Here is a 19,336-nt window from a genome sequence, read left to right as displayed (position 1 = left end):
CCAGTAATTGTGTGTATTCCCAGAGGGTGAAGTACTGCCTTTAGCTTGTGTGAAGCTGATTTGTGGTGTTTTATCAGTGCTGTCCTGAGGCTGGCTGTTGTTGGTGTGGCTCAGGGCAGTGAGTTTAAGGACAAGCTGGCTGAGGTTGCTCCTCTCTGGGCTTAAGTAAGAGTTCTAGTCACTGCTGTTTGAGTATAGACAATATTTTATTTCTTTGCTTTCCTCTTCATATTGATTAGCAGCAGGTATTGACTACATACTGTACTGCACTACACACATTTAAGTTTTCTTTTTTTTATCTCTGTGTGCAGAGATTTTATGGGGTGCTTGTCCCATTTGTGGAATCCTGGTCTGTGATGAGACCCCAAATCCTAAGAAGCCTGTCTCTTCATATGAAATTGAAATGCAATTTTGAATGGTTTTGAGGTCCTTCTCTATATACAGTAGCATAGAGGACTACAAATTAAAGTTACTGAGTTAATTTTCAATTTTGCTTTTGCTTAACAATAGTGATGAGATACTGTACATTGTTGGCAGAGAAGAGAGAAATATGACCCCCTAGTTTTTATATTTTACTAAATATTGGAAGCATCTACTGTATAGAACCAATCTACCATATACTGTATAAACAATTCCTTTAAAAAGCCCACACAAGTGATATGAACAAACAAGCAAACAAGAGATGGAATCTCAGAGTTCAGTACAGGAGTAAAACACTTAATTTTAAAGCACAGAGAAAAGTCTCGCCAAGTCTACTGCAATTTTGAAAACATTTAAACTTAATATCCTCAATGAAAGTGTGTGAAAGACTGAAGATAATCAGGCTGGTAAATCTCTAAAAAAACATTTCGGATAAAGAAAGGATTTCTTTATCATGCTATATTACCTGAGCAATTCCCAATTTTTCCATTTCCTTGGTATCCTGTCTGACAAACACAGTGGTAGTTTGTTTTAGTGTCTGCATTAGAAGCTCCTTCTACACACGTGGCCAGAAAGGGGTCACAGTCATGTCTGTTGGTTGCACATATATGTTCCTGTGTATCTGCAGGATTGAAGGCAAGGTATACTTTACCAAATCAAACACATACTGTACAATCTCAAAGCAATAGAAATAGTGCCCAGCAAACCCCCTTCCAATGTTGTCCCTGTAAATACAGTATTTCCAACCAAACCTTGAATGCTCGGTTCAGGCTGCCCTTTCTTATGGGTAAAAGCAAAAGAACTGCAAAAACAGCGAAAACTGTAAAAAGAAAATCAATTTGTAAAATTCTTATGAATCAATGCTTGACAAAAGTAGGGATACAAGCTTGTTCTCCTGTGTGACTTTTAATAAATAAGGCTGTACAGTAAATCTTACATAAAGGTGGATTTGCATCTATTCCTAACATTCAGTGCAGAGACACACTAAAAACTACACTATATTCAGAGGTTTGGGTGAAATGTCATAATACAATAAAGCACATTGATCTGCAGCAGCGGTGTGCAATCCTGATTACGGGCTGCAGACTGTCATTGAAAAACCAGCACATCAAAATTTTAATCTGGTCCAAATATGTCAATAATGAACTTTATGGGCTCCTTATTGGCTGAATTTGAAATATAAATTCTGCATAAACATGGGCCCTCCAGGCCTGGGAATTCATACAGTACTTCTAATCTAATAATATACACAAATGTTCATAAAGTGATATTCCAAACAAATCTTGTCCAATTTATATATTGGTTTATAGTAAACCCAAGAGACCTAAACATCCAGAAGCCTGAAACTGCTAAGTGCTTTTTCTTGATACTGTTTTAAATACAGCTCATCCCCTGCAACATACTGTATATTAAATAGTAGTCTTAATTGTATGGAATATTATGACATATGTACTTACCACATTGCTGTGCATCCACAGTAGTTACATAGAAGAAACTTCCAAATAGAAATAACACTTTTAAATATCGCTTGTTCATGTTCATTCTCTAGGTCCACTCCACACTGTACTTGGACTCCACAAACTAAGTATATGGAGATTTTTTCCTTACCAATGGATTAAAAGAGTATGACATCAGCAAAGCAATGTTCACAGCACCAGGGTAAGTATGAGAACAGGTTCAAAAGACCTACTAGTGCAAAAAAAAAGAGTTCCATTGTGATCCCTCTCAACAAGCCTCTTAAAAGAGTTTGTGGTTGAGGGCTTTAGGACATTTAACACTATTACTAGAAACAAGTCTCATGGATCCTACCAATTTGGAATGGTGGAAAAATGAAACATTAGGTTGGAAATTTTTTTAAATGAACTCTTGGAAGACTAAAAGACTTCTGTGTAAATGAGTGCACCTAAGTATTCATAAAGAAAACAATAAGTAACAGGATTTTCGACATTGGATTAAGGAAGATGCCCAACCTCAGAAAAGTAACAAATTATCTTTGTAAAATAAAGTTACACAGGGGTAATATTCAGTCATGTACAACTTAAACAATTATGTTGATTACTGCAACTCAATGGTGATAAAAGAAAATCGAAACCACTATTTTTTTAATCTAATAAAAAAAATGATTCTTAATTGGGCAACATGTTAAGGAAGCTGACTTAAATTTGGGACACTCAAACATAAATACACTGTGCTTATGATGATGGGCATATTGTTTCCTTCATACCTCTTAGAGGAATAGTGAGCAGTTTAAAAGCTCAACAGACTGCAGCAACACTACGTGATCTAATAAATGAATTGATGTCCTTCACATCTTGATAAATGACTGCCAAGATCTTATCCCACACATTTCAGAACTGCTGCAACTGTAGCTCATTATGATCAAATATTCAATAATTTGATATTTGGTAACAAAGACTTGGTCACTATATTTTTAGTTTGATTTCAGTGTAGTTGTTTGTTTGGCAATTTGAGGTCCAGAACTGAAAAGCATGTTGGTCAGGAATTTGGTGAAACACCCATAAAGATTAGAGAGTTAAAAATCAATCCCAAATTCCCCACCCTTACATTTCTTCAGAAAAAAGGTGTAAGAGAACACCACACATTCTTGATGGCTCACCACAGATGGAATGGACAAATCTCACAGTCACAGTCTCTAAAGAAAAAAAACACTTAGGAGAGAGAATATCGAAAAACTCCCAAACCAGACAAACAAACTGTCAGGGGACAGCCCAGTGAGTCATTACCAATCTTATGTGTGGTTATGTTGTGCCTTTACTTCTGAATGAAACTGCATAGCACCTACAGTACCTGATACACCTATAACACAAGTGTGTTAATCAAGGTTACTCTAACAGCATGATGTGAAAGCAGATGATATAAAAAGCCAGAGAATCATCTCCATGAAAATTTTGCCATCGTACAAACATTCCACATTTCCATCTATTGCAGGAGCAGAGGCTTAGGAACAGCCTAATCAGTAAACATGCTTATTCTGAGTCCAGGTGGAGCTCAATAGTATTGTTTCAGACCTAGAATATATAATTAACTGACTGTCACCAAGACCCCCCAATGATGTAGCAGACTGTGTACTTCTGGGGTTGGGTGAGCTTGAGACAGTTAGGATGTCCCCAGTTTGTAGCACAAAACAAAAGCGAGCTCTGTGGTATTGCAAACTTGAATTTGTGAGCTTTCAAGTGGAGTGGCTTCATTCCACTCTGCTGGCTCCATCAGCTGAGAGGACCAGAGAGAGAATAAAGGCAGATTGTTCGACATTGCACACGCTGAAGAAAATGTGCACCTCTTCTTTCATCACATGTTGGTGTGAGTGTTGTAGGGTTTAGCAATTCATTGACGAGTATCAAACAGAAAGAAGCGAAAAAAAAATAAACACTGGTACTTTTTCAAATTTATAAAACCACATTTGTTGCAATAGCACAAAAACCTTTCAGAACACTTAGCGTAAAGCAATTGCATAGGCAGGGTTTCCACTTGTAAAACTAAGGATTTGTTTTCAAAAACAGTGGTGTTATACTTTAATCTGTCATAATTTCTCTTTTTTGGACAAATATTTCTTCCAACGCGAACAAAATAAATATATCTTGCTTCTTTAAATGACTGCATTGTTTTATTGTCCCCATTCAACACTTATCCAACATTTTAAATGCAATTTAGCTATACGAAGTATGTAAATTTCAGTCAGGGCTCAACAACAGAAGCTGGTTTAAAAATTAGGATTTTGTTTACATATTGTACATTTTCTTCTCACACTTATTAATAAATAAAATCTGTCAAACACTCCAGGCAGCTTCTAAACACACATGAACTTCAGTATAGTACAAGATTTTGCTAGGTTTCTCATCTCTTTTACATCTGCTACATAAAATCTGACTCTGTGACTATCTTCAGGAAAAAGTGTGGTCCAACAAGCAGAAAATGTACCAAATGACAGAAAGGGTATTACTTTCACATCTTCCATTACTGAAAACATAAACTCAGCGTAATCTTTAGTAACAATAACAAAGTTGAGAGCAGCTTTCATTTTATGCACTCCGTAATAACGTGTATCTTTTAAAATTCATTGAGTAAACAGAGTGAACATTGTAAACTCCTAACAAAAATGATTTTAAATAAAAATGAAGAGCTGAAGAGGAAACAAAGGCATTCTTGAACTTCCCATAATCTGGATACAGCTGACAAAGGCAATGCATGACAATCTCCAATCTTCGTACAGAAACTGAGCCAAATGAAAATACCACTGTTCAAGTTTCCAATGTCTACATTTAAATGTCACATTTACAAAGCTGAATTTGTTTTGTTTTTTTACCACATACTGTATACCAATATTAATGGCTCAAGAAATACACACATTGGTACACAAATACAAAAAAACAGGATTTGTGGTGCCTCTGTGCAAATCACTTGATGGTGTTACCTTAAGGTGGAAAAACAGATTCTTTGATAATTGTAAGAGAACTTGATTTCATTTTTTGGGGGGTAAGTGTCATTTGTTTTACTGAAGTGAATTTACAAGTTACATCAGTTGGACGTGCAATTGGTCACAAACAAAGGAAGGTATCTTGCAAGCTGCTCTGATCCCGAGGAATCCATCAAGTCATCCCCTGAACGGTCTCATGGAGCCAGGGTTGCTTCCAGACTCCCACAAGGCTGTGCATACATCTCATACAACCAGAAAGCTTCTAAACTTAATGTAAAATATTTGTTTTACAATAAACATCAAGCAGTTGCTACACTATGTTTACATGTTATGTTTGCTTTTTAACGAAAGTGACAACCCTTCAGGGTCAGAAGAATAATAACTTTGAACTAATGGCCTAAGATAATTTACAGTTGAAAAGCAAAATGTTTAATACTGAACTTTTCTTGTACATGGCTATACTCATTACCCCTGAAGGGACAAATCTACAGGCCACTTTCAACCGTTTTTCAAATCCACCAAATGTAATGTAACTTTGCAAATAAAAGTGTGTAGGAACCTTATAAGAATACAATAAATAAAACTGAATAAAATAGGAACAAATGTGTTTTTTCCCCTCTTTGCTTCAGTTTTTTTTTCCATTAGTAAAAACAAAGCATACCACAGACTTCATACTAATACTGGCTCAATTCCAAGTGGGAAAAACACTGCTTTCCCTTTAAGGAAACATCAGGATAGTGTCAGATTCACAATGAGTATAGAGCAAAATTCAATTACCAAGACCACAGCATGTTACTGAACTTAACAGTCCTCTCAGAGTACCACAATCATGTGCAACTCAACATTATAAAGATGGCTTATGACACAGAGAGAGGACAGGGCGTCTAGCTTACACTGCGCAACTGAAACTCTTCTGTCAGATTTTGTAAATGTCCACTAAAACCAGGATTTTGCAGTAGTCTCAATGTTAAAAAAGTAAAAGCTAGTATTACATTAAAAACAGTAATAAATAGGGTTTAAAACTTTTAAACCTGTTTCTTTGTGATACCTTAAAACAAAAACAAATGAATCTGTGCAAATGCTGATGAAGGAAAACTGAAGATACTCCTCAGAGATTTCTTAAAAGGCGGAACCAAGTCAGCCAGTTACCCATGACAGCTGTACAGATGTCCTGCAATATCAGATAGCAATGGCATGTGAGAAAAGGTTGGGAAGTTGGGAAGAACCTAGTGAATGGAAAGTTGCCACCAGGAGAGGCCAATCCTTCCATTCTTAGGAACTTAAAACCAAGCTCATGAAAACAAGCTTATGCCCACGTCTTCAATCTATGAGTCAATAAATATACATCTTCAGTCAAAGTGTAAATGGTATTATGTTCAATTCTTTTGTACATTAGTATATATTTTATAAAGAGATTTCTTCTCAGTTCCTCCATGTCAGCAGGAAGCTTTTGTTTCTTGTCCTTTCAGTCACTTACTTGTTTCCATGGCTGACATCTGTCTTTAATGGAAAATAAAAAATATATGTATTTCAACAAAACTATCCTTTCCCCTTAACAAAAAACAAAAAAACAAAGTTCACCGAGACCGGGGAGGATATGTAAACTGTAAACAGCGTGAAAAAAAGGCAAGCACGCCGGACTGACATTCCCGAACACTCAGGGCGTTGCGACAGAGCGGTCGGGCTGCGCCACTGTGTGAAGAGCACCAGAGCTGCGGTGCGGAGGGGCTCAGGACCAGTTCAAGTTAAACCCCTTGGAGAGCATGACGGCCTCTAAGTCCTTGTCCTCCTCTTTCTCTCGCAGCCGCTGCTCCTCCAGAAGGGCCACTAGAGAGTCCCGCTGCTCCACCACGTCCAGCATCTCGTTCAGGATCCGCTTCTCCTCCGCCAGCTCCTCCTCCGTCTTCAGGTGATCTGGGTGGAAGAAGGGACAGGGGGGTCTTCAGGACGATGATCTGACGAGCATTCCTGAGCAGTGTAAGAGTTTGGGGGTTTCCAGACTTTTTCGTTATTAAAAATTCATTTGTGTCATTGTCCAGTGCTTTATATTCTCCTCGAGGTGCCATATTTGTGTATCTAAGGTTGATAAATGTAAAATGAACCTATCAATACCACATGTTGGAACCAGGTGGTGCAGCAGGGTTTCACTGGAGCAGCTGAAGTGAAGCACATTGCTCAAGGGTGCAGCAGTGATATACCTCTGATAGGAACCCACAGCCCTCAAACCAGGATTCCAGTCCCCTGACCACTACACCACACTGCAATCACCAACATTGAAATAGGTATTGCCTTGATTGGTAGTGTGACTGGGAAGAGGCAGGAATAAAGTGCCCGTTGCTATGGAAAACAATAGAGGCAAAAGGAGGGCCTTACCATCAACAGCCATGCGCTCCCTAAGCTCTTGTTGTAACCTACTCTGTCGATCTTCCAGCTCCAGTTCTCGGGCACTGAACAAATACAGACAAAAAGGCTTTAGTCTACAACAGTATGAACAATACATTAACTGTATCCAATATCATGCGTTTTTCTCAAATTTAGCTGAATTTTCATATTTACTCGAAACCAGTTAAAACTGATCTGTAATAAATACCAGACTACTCAAAAGTCAATCAATCCATGACCTGGTTTCAGCCTAAAATATTTACTTAAATATTATTAGTTATTAACATTAACAACCATTATTGAAACATAACTTTCAGTTAAATTCTATATCTTAGTTACAAACCTAATACAAAATTTAACTCCTATACAAATCCTAATCAAAACCTTTCGTAATCTTTAAATTAAGACTAAACTTCCCCTAATCATAACCATGATTAACTCCAAATTTGACTCTAAAAGCTGGTTATTTATTTCCATTCCAATTTTTATTGTCAGTCAGAGATCTCCCATGGAGAGAGAGTGCCCAGACGCAAATATTTGCATTGCTCAAGCCTAAATGGGGTGATGAATGCAAGTTTTGAACCAATAGTTTTTCTTTTACCTCTTCTGCGAAGACTCAGAGGCATGGTCCTATGTAGGACATGATACCAACAAATTGATCAAAGCTGTTGTACAACTCAAAAGTATTGTACGAAACACCTTATTCATTTTAAAATAAATAAATTACTTTATTACGTTTTATGCTTTTTTTGTCTGCACAGCAAATTTATAAATGATAATTCCGAAGCAAAAACACCGTTGTAACAAGAACCGCAAAGACTCTACTCACAATATCATAAGCTCGGACTCATAACGCACTAGGGCATTTTTCTCCTGGACAAGCTTGAACCATTCTTGCATAAGCTTGGGGTCATCCTTCTTGCCCATTCCTGCAAAAAACAGAAATTGTCCATATCAGCACGTGACACTCCTCACGTAGGAGAGCTGGGGTGAATGTGACGGGCAGTGCAATGGAAGCCAAGCCAAGATGACTTTCCTGAGGAATGACAGGGAGGTAAGACCAAATCATTTTGATCTATCTGGAAATCTATGGACGATGGTGTGGAAAGCTATTTCGTTTCGCTAGGAACACTATGGACACTTGTGTTGCAAGTTCGCTTATCACTATTACCTTATGAATAAAACTTGTAAAAACACATGTTCCCCAAACTCCCTCCCCACGTTCACCTCCCTTATCTCTGCAGTGAAAGGTGGGAACTTAAACTTCATTTATTCTTTAACAACATATATTTGCACCTCCCAAGAAATATCGAGTCTCTGAGGAAAGTTTTAAGTTGCAAGAGGATACAGAATTGTTAACATCACCTCTGGGATTTACAAAGATTAAAATGCTCTTATAACACTTCAGTTTACCAATTCTGAGTAAATAAATGACACTCTTGTATTGTTGCATGCAGCATTAGGTTATTTTCCCCAGACGTCTTTAAGAGGGGAAGAAAAAGGCCTCTACATGCAGACTCTATCCATGATCTAACCAGAGCAACAGCAACAGGTATGGCCATTTGCAGCCATTTTAGCCAACTCAGAACCAAATAAGGCCAAGTCCATGCACTGAAGTAGAGAAGCCTGCAACACAACCATAAATATGTCACATGTAGGTGGAGCAAAGCATTTTCAATGAGACATTAAGTAACCTCCATGAAGCATGATACATAAGCCCCCCAAAAAATTCTGGAAAAATAAAAAGGAAAACAGTACACGTATACATAGAATGGGAGTGTTCTTTGACATGGGATGCCACTCACTACAGCTGAGTTTTAGTATTACAGACAGGGGCACAGAGACAAGGCAGAGTTCCTCAGACCAAGAACACAAACACAACAAATATGGGTTTCATATACTAATATTTTTTTTAATTTCCTTCACACCAAAATAAAAAAACATTTTTTAGATTTTTTCTAAGTTACAGTATGCATCACTTAGTGATGTTATTTTGTACATCCCTAGACACTGTGATGCTATACAGTACATCCCCAGTTATACATCCCTGAATGTCATCCATGAAGCCCTGTGAGTGACTAATTTTTAAAGAAATTATTTTCCAACAATAGCAAGAGGTTAAAAAAATCAGAAATAAGAAAGAAACAACTACATATCTATATTGCACAGCCTATGTTGTGAATATCTACAGTAACTTAAGCAAAATTACGACAGAATTAATACTTCACCATAATACACCAAGTAAACCTCTACATCTGCGAGCATTACCTGAATTCCATAAATCATACCTCCTAAATTAAAAGAGCACTTATCAAAGTGGCTTTTTGTTACTGAAGGCATTAAGAGTCTTTGGTGCAAAGAAATGGGTGCAGGACTAATCAGACATATTATTATCGTAGGCACCAGGAAAAAAAACTTTCTTCTTTTAAAGATTATAGTCAAAATGTGATCTGGGTACATGTTATCCACACTGAATAAATAAGACACAAGCAAACAGGAATGGTGCACTCTATGTAGGCGCTTTCTTTTATGTGACGTACAGTACACTCTTTAGATAAGATCATAAGATTTTAAGATCATAAGATAAGATCACTTTATTGGCCATATGCATTTTCTTGTATTTGGAATTTGTCTTTTCACATACCCCAACTTACTCTCCATGAGACACACAGATAGGGAGAGAAGCCTGGGGTCAGAGCACAGGGTCAGCCATTTATGCGGCACCCCTGGAGCAGTTGGGGTTAAAGGCCTTTCTCAGGGACCAACAGAGTACGATTCCTCTGTCGGCCACAGGATACGAACCGGCAACCTTCCAGCCACAGGCACAGATCCTTAGCCACAGAGCCACCATTCAAATACTTGAATACCTTTAAGCTATTTATAAGTAATGCGTAGTTTTGTTAAAACTTATTTTTAATGTGTTAAATAGGCAAAGCTGCGCTTTATTAGGCCTCTAAACGTCAGGCTTTCCACACACTGGGAAGGAAAGGAGAGGAGTCCAGATGAGTTCTGCTGATCCGGGGGTTGCCACGGTGACCCTGCTGCAGCGAATGGCTCGCGAGGCGGGGTTACGTTACCTTCGTGGGTACAGCAAGGGCAGAAGGAGATAGGTCTTCGGCGAGGGGTCCCGACATTGGGCTCAACTTCAACAACACAGGGAAGGATTGAAGAGGGGTGTGGAGTGAAAGAGAGAGGGGGGGAGGGGAAGCGACAGAACCAGAGCCACAGCACAGGACACAGAGAAAATTATATATAGAGAGAGGGGAGACAGGAGGAAGGAAGAAAGAACAGGGAGGGAAAAAAATCAAAGATAGCAGCAAGAGTAATAAAGAAAATCAAAAGCCTCTGGGAAGAAAAAGAGCAGAGCGGCTGGCTGCGCAGAGTCATGAAAGAAAAAAGAAGTTGTGTAAAAAAGGGGCTTTAAAAGGTGTTTTTTACGTAAAGAAACACAAGTTTTCCCTCTCTCTTTGAATGGCATAAAAGAGTTAATCCACAGAAAGGGCGAGTTTGCACTGTGTTGATCACACCCTTACTATCTTAAAGTTTCACAGCCTCACCTGTCCTGCAGCAGTCTGAAAGGCCTGACAGACCTGTGTCTGTGAAAACTGACAAAAAACAGCTTTTTAAAATGCTGCTTTACAGCGTGTCACTGTCTTAAGCTTAAATACTACACCTATGGAAAGTGACGCATTCTCCCATCTTGCGTTTACTGTTTAATGTTCAACAAAGTACAAAGTAAACCACAACGTAAGCACTTAAGACTGAATACAGTACATCGCCTCCTGGGAAGCAGAAAAATAGAAAAAAATAAGATTTATTCTTATAGAAAAGCAGACATACATAAGGCTTGGTAGCACTTAACCTAAAATGTGAATGTATATAATATCTGTTTCTTTATATTATGTGCTACACTCCATATTCTAATTGACATACAGTAACAAGCCATACTGGGGACTAGTTCAACATGAGTTAGCCATGTTTATTTTTACTAATGTCTAGTGTTTTCCTGCTGTAATTGTTGGATTTAGCAGAACATTAAATAAAGCAAACACCTCTAACACTAGTTCTTGATGACAGTATGTGAGCAGTGTAGAAATGTGTTGCAAAATTCAGTTTAACTATTATTGGACCATAACATTAAGCATTAAGATATAGAATCTTTCAACGTGTTCAGTTTTTTTACTCCTGGTATGGGTCTTGGTCTGGTTTTAAACATTTATGAATACCCCTACAAATTACAGTGCATGCTGATGTTAACTAGTCAACCAAAAAAAACAGCCTCACCCAGAGAAAATCCTGAATGAGAGGGAAAGAAAATCAAGAGATGTGCAGAAAATCCGAAAGAGGCACGTTAACAACATTTATAGTGACAGGAGAGTGACAGGAGGTTGTACACAACCCAGGGTAAAAGAGCTGGGAGAGTGTCACACTGATACTACCACAAGGGACTATCACAGGCAAAACCAGCTAGAAAAGTGGATACCAGTCGCACCTCAGTGAGGACAAACATCTTCTTCTGCTTCAAAAATATTCATTGTAATAATTATTTCTTTCTGAATACTGTAGTTTCCATCTTTATTTTTTTTTTCTCAAAGTACGTTCAATACACACAAAGAAACACGGCAATGAACATAACTACTTAGTAGACCGAGACATTTTAACTGAATAAAAGGATTTCCAATTTAGTGGTTTACTTATACACTGAAAGTATGCCAAATGTTTTAAGGGGCTATTACTTTTTATCCTTGGCAGTGTTTTAAAGGACAACTAAAGATAATTAAAAATAATTAAAAATAATTACGAAAAATAACAAAGGCTTTACCAAGAAAATGTTTTCACTCTCGGTTTCTGTGCAGAGGTGTTATTTGAACTTTACTGTAATTAACCTCCATATCTCTATCTTAAACAATATACTGAATTTCTTTACAAAGCCATTTCATTGGTCTTTGATAAAATGTTTTAGTTAAATCAGATAAATGGCTCCAATAATTTCAAAAACACAAATCATATTTGTACTGCATGTCTGTAACACTTCCAATGCAATGCATGTAGGACTTCGAATCGTAAACCTGCAAAAACAGTGCACATACAGTAGGAGACTTTTCAGACATGTTTCCGTCTTTTTCCTTTGATCCGACTTTAATCAACTGTAAACCTGATTTACAGATTTTTGGAAGGCGGTGTGTGCAATACAAATGACCTTACAAATGAATTAATTATTGTATCTTTTCCAATGTTCAAAGAAATAGAAAGAGCATAGATCATGTAATTAAGAGCACACTCTCTTGCATAAATTGTTTTAACCCCAGTAAATTACAATATAAACTCTAAGCATGACTTAAAATGACACCTTAAGTGCCGACAAGCTTTGCTTGTCAATATTAATAACATAAAACACTTTTTAGCATTATATTCATTTAGTTAATAGTATTAATTCTGGTAAAAAAATCAAACCTCATAACTTGCCTTTATGCTTCATAAAGCTTTACACAGTATATTATATTGCCTACAGTATGAGTGGCATGCACATACTGTAGTTATGGGCTTTCATGCAAATACATGCCAAGTGTTGTTGAACAAGGTGCACACAATTCCACATTCTATCACGATCCCTCAGGCCTTCAGCCTGAAGTGGAAATCTTTAACAAAACAAGAGAAGCAATTCACAGGCAACTGCCACAACTCTTTGAACAGTCACTCAAGACAGGGGTAGTACCCAGGGACTGGAAAATTATATACCATTTTCTTCTAATATATTTAAAGGTTACAGAAACAATGGTTATAAATCTGAGCAAGCAGGTAATCCATGTGGATATTGGATCCTAGGGGCCAGTCACTATGGTTTGTGATAAAGTTGATCAAGTTACAGGTAGCAGACATTCAAGGTAATGAGTACTTGGATTGAGAATTAACAGAAATAGATATGGAACTAAGAGTATACTTAAGAGACGAATGCTCTAATCTGGGTGATGCAATCAGTGGAGGCCCCCAGGGATCCACTCCTGTATCAGGTGCACTGCTCTTCCCAATTTGCACAAATAGGCCAACCCCTGTATGATAACATTTGGTGCATACCAGGACCGGATTTTGGTATTCTTAGGCCCTAGGCACTTTCACTCCGAAATGTGCAAAAAGAGAGGGGTAAATGCCAATTGAATTGCAACACGATGCAACTATTCTACTGCTAAACCCCATGATTGATGGAGTGAGTCGAGCGACCATCACTTCGATACTTCTAGTTTCTAGAACAGCTGACAGTGTATGATTATTGATTTGGAGCACCTAGAGTTGATCTCAAGCATGTTGTTTCAGCTTGTTTGTCGTTCGTCACTAGTGTTTCCCTCCTTCGCAGGCCCAAGGCACTGTAGGCACATGGGAATGGGAAATCCGGCACTGGTGCACACAGAGCATTCCATGCAAATAGCAAAAAAAAAAGAAAACTAGATGCATATATAAGATCTTAAAGAAAAAGCTTGAACAACCTACTTATCAAAAAGACAATGACGTACAAAAGTATTGGGACTGCAAAGTCAAAACTCATTTTTGCTTTATAGAAAAGTAATCTGTACTTCTGATAGTGAGATTAACAGAGATAGGTCCAATATAATATCTGTTTTATTTTAGGGTAATTCCATGCCTACATCTGATCATATTAGAGCAAAAGTGATTGTGATCAACCCAAAGACCAGACTTGTAATAAGTGCTTTAAAATTTCAGTGTAAAATTCAGTTTTTGATTGCATATCCCTTGAGGCAGTATGAGCATATTGTATGTAAAATCCTTGCTCATTGGCCAAGTTTGGTTGTTATGCTGTGTGGTGAAGTACCTCCCAATATGAATGGAAGCAAAGTAAGGGGACACAATGTTTCAGAATTAACTTTGCTTCTACAATTATTAGATTCATTATCACTCAAGATGAGTGAGTCTGTTCTAGAGATGGTCATTTATATTGTCTCTAACATACTTTAGAATTTGCTTGGAAGAACTGAGATATACATTTTAAAAAGGATAGTTTTGTAACAGTTAAATAGACAAATCAGACCTAGATTCATGTTTCCACTAGTTACTAAATATAGGAGTTCAAATACTTTTTCCATCCATAACCTTGATTGTTTAAACCATTTGTTCATTACAGATATGACAATGTAAAATGTTGTGTGTGATGTTTGTTAAATAAGACTGTCTTTATTTATTATTATGACTTAGATGAAGATCAGATCACATTTTAGGAGCCATTCGTGTGGAAATCCAGATAATTCCAAATGGTTCATAAACGTTTATTCAAAACTGTATAATTAAAGAAAAAAAGAACTTAACCCTTTTTGTCTTTAAAAAAGAAGACAAGTGAGACCCTGTCTGAAGTCTGAAGAACCCTCAGGAGCATTGACAAATTCAACTGTATAAATATATTTAGAATCACTTATAAAATACAAGCCAGAAGAGACACAGAAACTAAATAAAAGCGCATGTCAGACTGAGAATAGGAGGCAATTTCATACACAGGATTGTGGGAGAAAGGACTAATCTACTGAGGCATGTTGTTGATTCTGATATCTACTGTAGGCTTATTTCGGGAAGCTGCTGGATCAGATCCTTAGATCAATTAGCTACTAGAAACCAAACTAACTAAAGGGACTGAGTGTCTCTCACGTCTAGCCTTTCTTATGTGATACAGAGCACACAACACTCTCACTTCTTGCGGGTTGAGCTCTCTGATCTAGGATAAACTACCACAGCAGTACTGTACAAATAGCAGAGTGCAACTGAGCTCCGGATGGTGCTAGTATTAGTCAGCCAAGGAAGTCTTGGCTCTTCGTAACACGTCAGGTGCTTCACAGGGACATGCAGACTCAAAGATAAATAAATCAAAGGTTATAGTAAACCCTTCTAAACTTCTGTATTTTCCTCATGTTTAGCTTTGCATAGTTTGCAACTGTGACCTCTTGAGAATAAATTGAGTGAGAAGTAAAAAAATTGAAAAAAAAATTGAAAAAGAAACTGTAAAAAAATGGGCTGGGAGTGAAGTGATGTTATGGATGTACTCATAAAGCCAAACTTATTAGGACAAGCGTCGTTCCAGCGTTCGTACTGTAGACTGCACCATTGTCATGTGATTTGTAAAGGGCTTGTATGAGTAGAAAGGCATAGCAAGCAGTAGCAAGCAGTTCCTGTTAAGGTGGCAGGTATCTTGAAAGGGCGGATGGTTGCCATGATTCAGGTTGCCATCTGAAAGACTGCAAAGGATTTATGTCTAGAGAACACTGCAGTTGACCTGTGGCGAAATCCTTTTTCACAATGTTTACTTCTAACGGGAGAGTTGGAACACACTGAATCACAGTGCTTAAGATGAAGATCCACTATGACATGATTACACACCATTTCAAAATGCTGAAAACAATTATATCATTGCTAAAAACATTTCATAGGCTCCTCAGAGTTCTGAACTCTCCCCACATGTGGAAGAACCAAAATCAGGAAAAGATCTGAAAACCAACATCCCCGAATGCATTACCTGCTTTATGTAAATTAGCATTCTTCTACACAGCACAGAAGATGGAAGAAAGTATACTTTCTTGAACCCCAGCTCTCACAGAGACCAAGCTTTAATCTACACCACAGGACATTTATTGTAAACAGCTGTCTTTTAGCTTTACAGTATGTACCCAACACTTCTGTTTACATAGACAGGGGGTGGACAAAATAATGGAACAATCTAGCAATGTTTAATATTTATTATATAATAAAGACTTGATCCATCCTTTGCCTTCAGAACAGCTTCAATCCTTTTAGGGATACTGTTAAACAATTTAAAAGTTATGAACTGTTTCTAGAGGGATATTGGACCATTCATCAAGAATGAAATCCTCCAGTTCTTTTAGAGATGAAGGAGGTGGAAATCTACTCTAAGCTCAACTGTACATTCCAGAACTTCCCATAAAGGTTCCATGATGTTTAGATCTGGTAATTGGGGAGACCACTGGAGGTGTTTGACTTAATCTTGGTGATTGTGAAACCACTCTTCAATCCATTTAGCAGTGTGTATGGGGGCATTATTATCTTTTTGAGGAAACAATGTTTGCAGCATAGAGTGGACCTGGTGACCTAAAATGGCTTCATATTCTCTGGCTGTAACTCTACCATGCAGAGTAATAATCAGAGCCAGTCTCCCATGAGATGGCTGCACCTACAGATCCACCGTCATGTTTAATAGTTGGGAACAAGCAGTGTGGTAGGAAGTCGTCCTCTGGCTTTCTCCAAACGTACTGTAAACCCATCCAGATGTAGGAAAAATAGTAATAAACAACTCATCACGCCATAGGTACTTTATGTTTTGCTGCACATTGGTCTTGGTTTCAAGTGGTTTCCAAATGGCCGCCCTACCATAAATATCAGCTCTGTAAAGATATGTTATGTGGTTTTTTAGCAACGATCCTGTTAAGTGTCCATCTATCCCCGTACCTGCAACCACTGTTCCTCTCTCCTGCTGCTCTGTTCCCTTGTTCAAAATGAGCCTTTTGGCATCCCATGCATGTCTCCTTAACAGCTACTGGCCTCCATGTTCTTTTAGTTTCACTTTCCCCCTGGACACATTAAAACATGCTGCTGTGCCTGTGACTGATGCACCTGCGTACTTTGCACAAACTACTTGACCTTGACCAAAAGGTTAGATCTCTCATGTTGCTTTAGAAACCCACATGTTAACGTGTGGATTTTAAGATGTCTTTTACAGTGGGAACATTGGTAATGAGTGTTCAAATGAATGAGACATGTAGAATCCTTTATAATTGTGGTTCAGTTACTTCAATGTATATGTTTTTGCATTATTTTGTCAACCCTCTGTATACTGTATATAGATAAAGGACAACACACAATTCGTATTGTCCCTTGTTCTAAATGAAAAGGGACAATCCAGTTACAATAAAAACAACATCAATCTCCATTGATGGGCCATTGTATACACAAAACAGGATTAATACAGAACAAACATCAGTGGTGGGAAGCTCACTGTTAAATCTAAGGTAACACAAGGGTACCACTGCTGGGGGCACAGTGGAGAATCACATCACAACTAGTAGGGGAATGTTTGAGATAGATTCAGTAACAGGGTGTACACCACTTTCCAGTTCTGCTGTTTTATAATGCACAGAAAAGCATTACACTTAAAACAATCTAGTAAGTAAAATAGCTATTTAATAAGAAATGGTCTAGGCATGTTAGTGTTATTTCTATCCATTTTAGTCCTATTTTGTATGTTTTTTTAATTTACATTATATGTACGAGTTTTCCAACAGGATACTTAGCATTTATCTTCATATAAACCTGAATAGATAATAGATAGTAATACATCATTATTAGACAATTGTCTAAATAGTGCTCATGTACAGGTATTTATAAGTTTTAGAGTATACATACATAAAGAGATTTAGAGAAACAGTGAGTGCATTTTATACATACAATAAAATCAGAAACACTGCAAAATACCTGCAGACCTGCTTGTTTTGAGTTGTACTTTTTTGGGATATTACATTTCAAGAATTCATATAATGAAAATGAAGTCCACTTCAAAATCCGGTAACTGTGATAAACCTGTTAGTACCTGTTATCTAAAGTAGATTCGATGAACACTGAAACTGTAATTACTGTACCTCAACACCTTAACCAGCCTTCCCTATTCACAACTATTTGGTAAAACAATAAATGGTGCAAAATACTTATCAGTATAGCAAGGGAGTTTATAATTAATCGATTACCCACCATGTATAAGAAAACGAATTTTGTTATATACGAGATGATAGATATTCTTTGCTTTAGCTTGCTTAATTAAGGCCAGACCTGAGCTTTTCATGTTCGAACTGGAAAGGGTTTGGGATTAAGCATCACACAGGAGGTAAGGAGGGAAAGAGGGACACAAGTATTTCACAGGATAAAGGGGTTAGCTGTAAGTGTGGAGTGACAGGCTCGAAATACATACCACCCAGATGCAAGTCGATGATTTCACTGTAATTAGATTCTCCCCAATAGTCTACAATAAGGATATATTAGAGAGAGTTACTGCACACAGCCCAGACTGGGCAATATTATCTGTAATGAGAAATCATGCACTCACACACATGCTCACAGTACATACAGAACAGTATATACACTGTACAGTATGTATCCCAATCCTGTCATATACAGTACAGCCTCAGAGTTGATGACTCAATGCTCACAGTTCGGAAGTTTGGAACCCTTTCTATATTCCAAGCTAATAAAAGGAATGTTTCATCATCAGTGAAGACCTGAAGACCAGCAAACACAACTTAATATAATGTTACAGGTGTATAACTGTTTAATATAAGGACATGTTTAGCAGTATTTTGTCACAGCATCTTAACAAACCAGGTACTTTAGGTGGCCAGACCAAGGATTCTGAAGGGCTTTATTAACAAGGTGAATTTTCCTTCTGCATTACTTAATTTTTAAAATGCCTGCACTGTTACATAGTACACACAATACTGTGTATAATACGTGCAGTAGGACTATAATGAAGGTTTTGTTTTCACTTTGCAAATAAACCCAAAAGGTGATTACAGTTATAAGTACACATTAACTACCTTACTGAAATACAGTATAGCTAAGGAAGAAAAAATCAGCACCACTGCTGCTTTTACTCTTCTTTTCCATTCTTCCGTCTTGCTCATCCTATAACATTTCAGTGGGCAAAGGTCCCATGGGCAAAGGTGACATTTTTGAAACTGCTGTTTTCCCTCTTCCCTTTGATAAATAATCTTAAAATATGTCTAATCTGGCTGTGCATCCATAATCCTTCCCTGATTAAAAATACACTCACCTTCCTTCCTACAAGTCACCTTCTGTGCACATCTTTGAAGAATTCCTTTCTGCATACAAGTATAATAAAGTAATCCTATAGACAATACCTACTAAAGAAGGTGGTATTCTTACTTTGGGGAGATCAAATGTGATTGTGTATCCCAAATTACGTTTTAGACAACAAGAAAATAACATTTTGCAGTAAAGACTAATAGAAATGGTATAAATGTTAAATAGGTAAGGAAATTGAAAGTAAAAGCAGTCAGAGCTGGACAGAGGGATTACTAT

General features: G+C 37.5%; 1 protein-coding gene across 28 annotated transcripts in view; it reads right to left on the bottom strand.

Moving 5' to 3' along the window:
* Positions 1-3,814: 3,814 nt before the first annotated feature.
* Positions 3,815-19,336, bottom strand: part of mical3a (microtubule associated monooxygenase, calponin and LIM domain containing 3a) — a 140,295-nt gene continuing 124,773 nt past the window's right edge. For 24 of the 28 annotated variants that reach the window (XM_015353158.2, XM_069192163.1, XM_069192172.1 and 21 more), the window contains 4 exons: positions 10,315-10,380; positions 8,067-8,166; positions 7,229-7,302; positions 3,815-6,769 (listed from right to left, as the gene is read on the bottom strand). In XM_015353158.2, the coding sequence (XP_015208644.2) occupies positions 6,585-6,769; positions 7,229-7,302; positions 8,067-8,166; positions 10,315-10,380 (425 nt within the window). In that variant the 3' untranslated portion in view covers positions 3,815-6,584. Of the gene's footprint in view, positions 6,770-7,228; positions 7,303-8,066; positions 8,167-10,314; positions 10,381-18,209; positions 18,261-19,336 lie in introns of all 28 variants that reach the window. The other 4 variants (XM_069192169.1, XM_069192175.1, XM_069192183.1 and 1 more) reach the window with 2 other exon arrangements.

Source organism: Lepisosteus oculatus, chromosome 7 (assembly GCF_040954835.1).
Source record: "Lepisosteus oculatus isolate fLepOcu1 chromosome 7, fLepOcu1.hap2, whole genome shotgun sequence".
NCBI lineage: Eukaryota > Metazoa > Chordata > Actinopteri > Semionotiformes > Lepisosteidae > Lepisosteus > Lepisosteus oculatus.
Note: the sequence above shows the minus strand (reverse complement) of the source record. Positions and strands in the feature narration are given on the sequence as shown.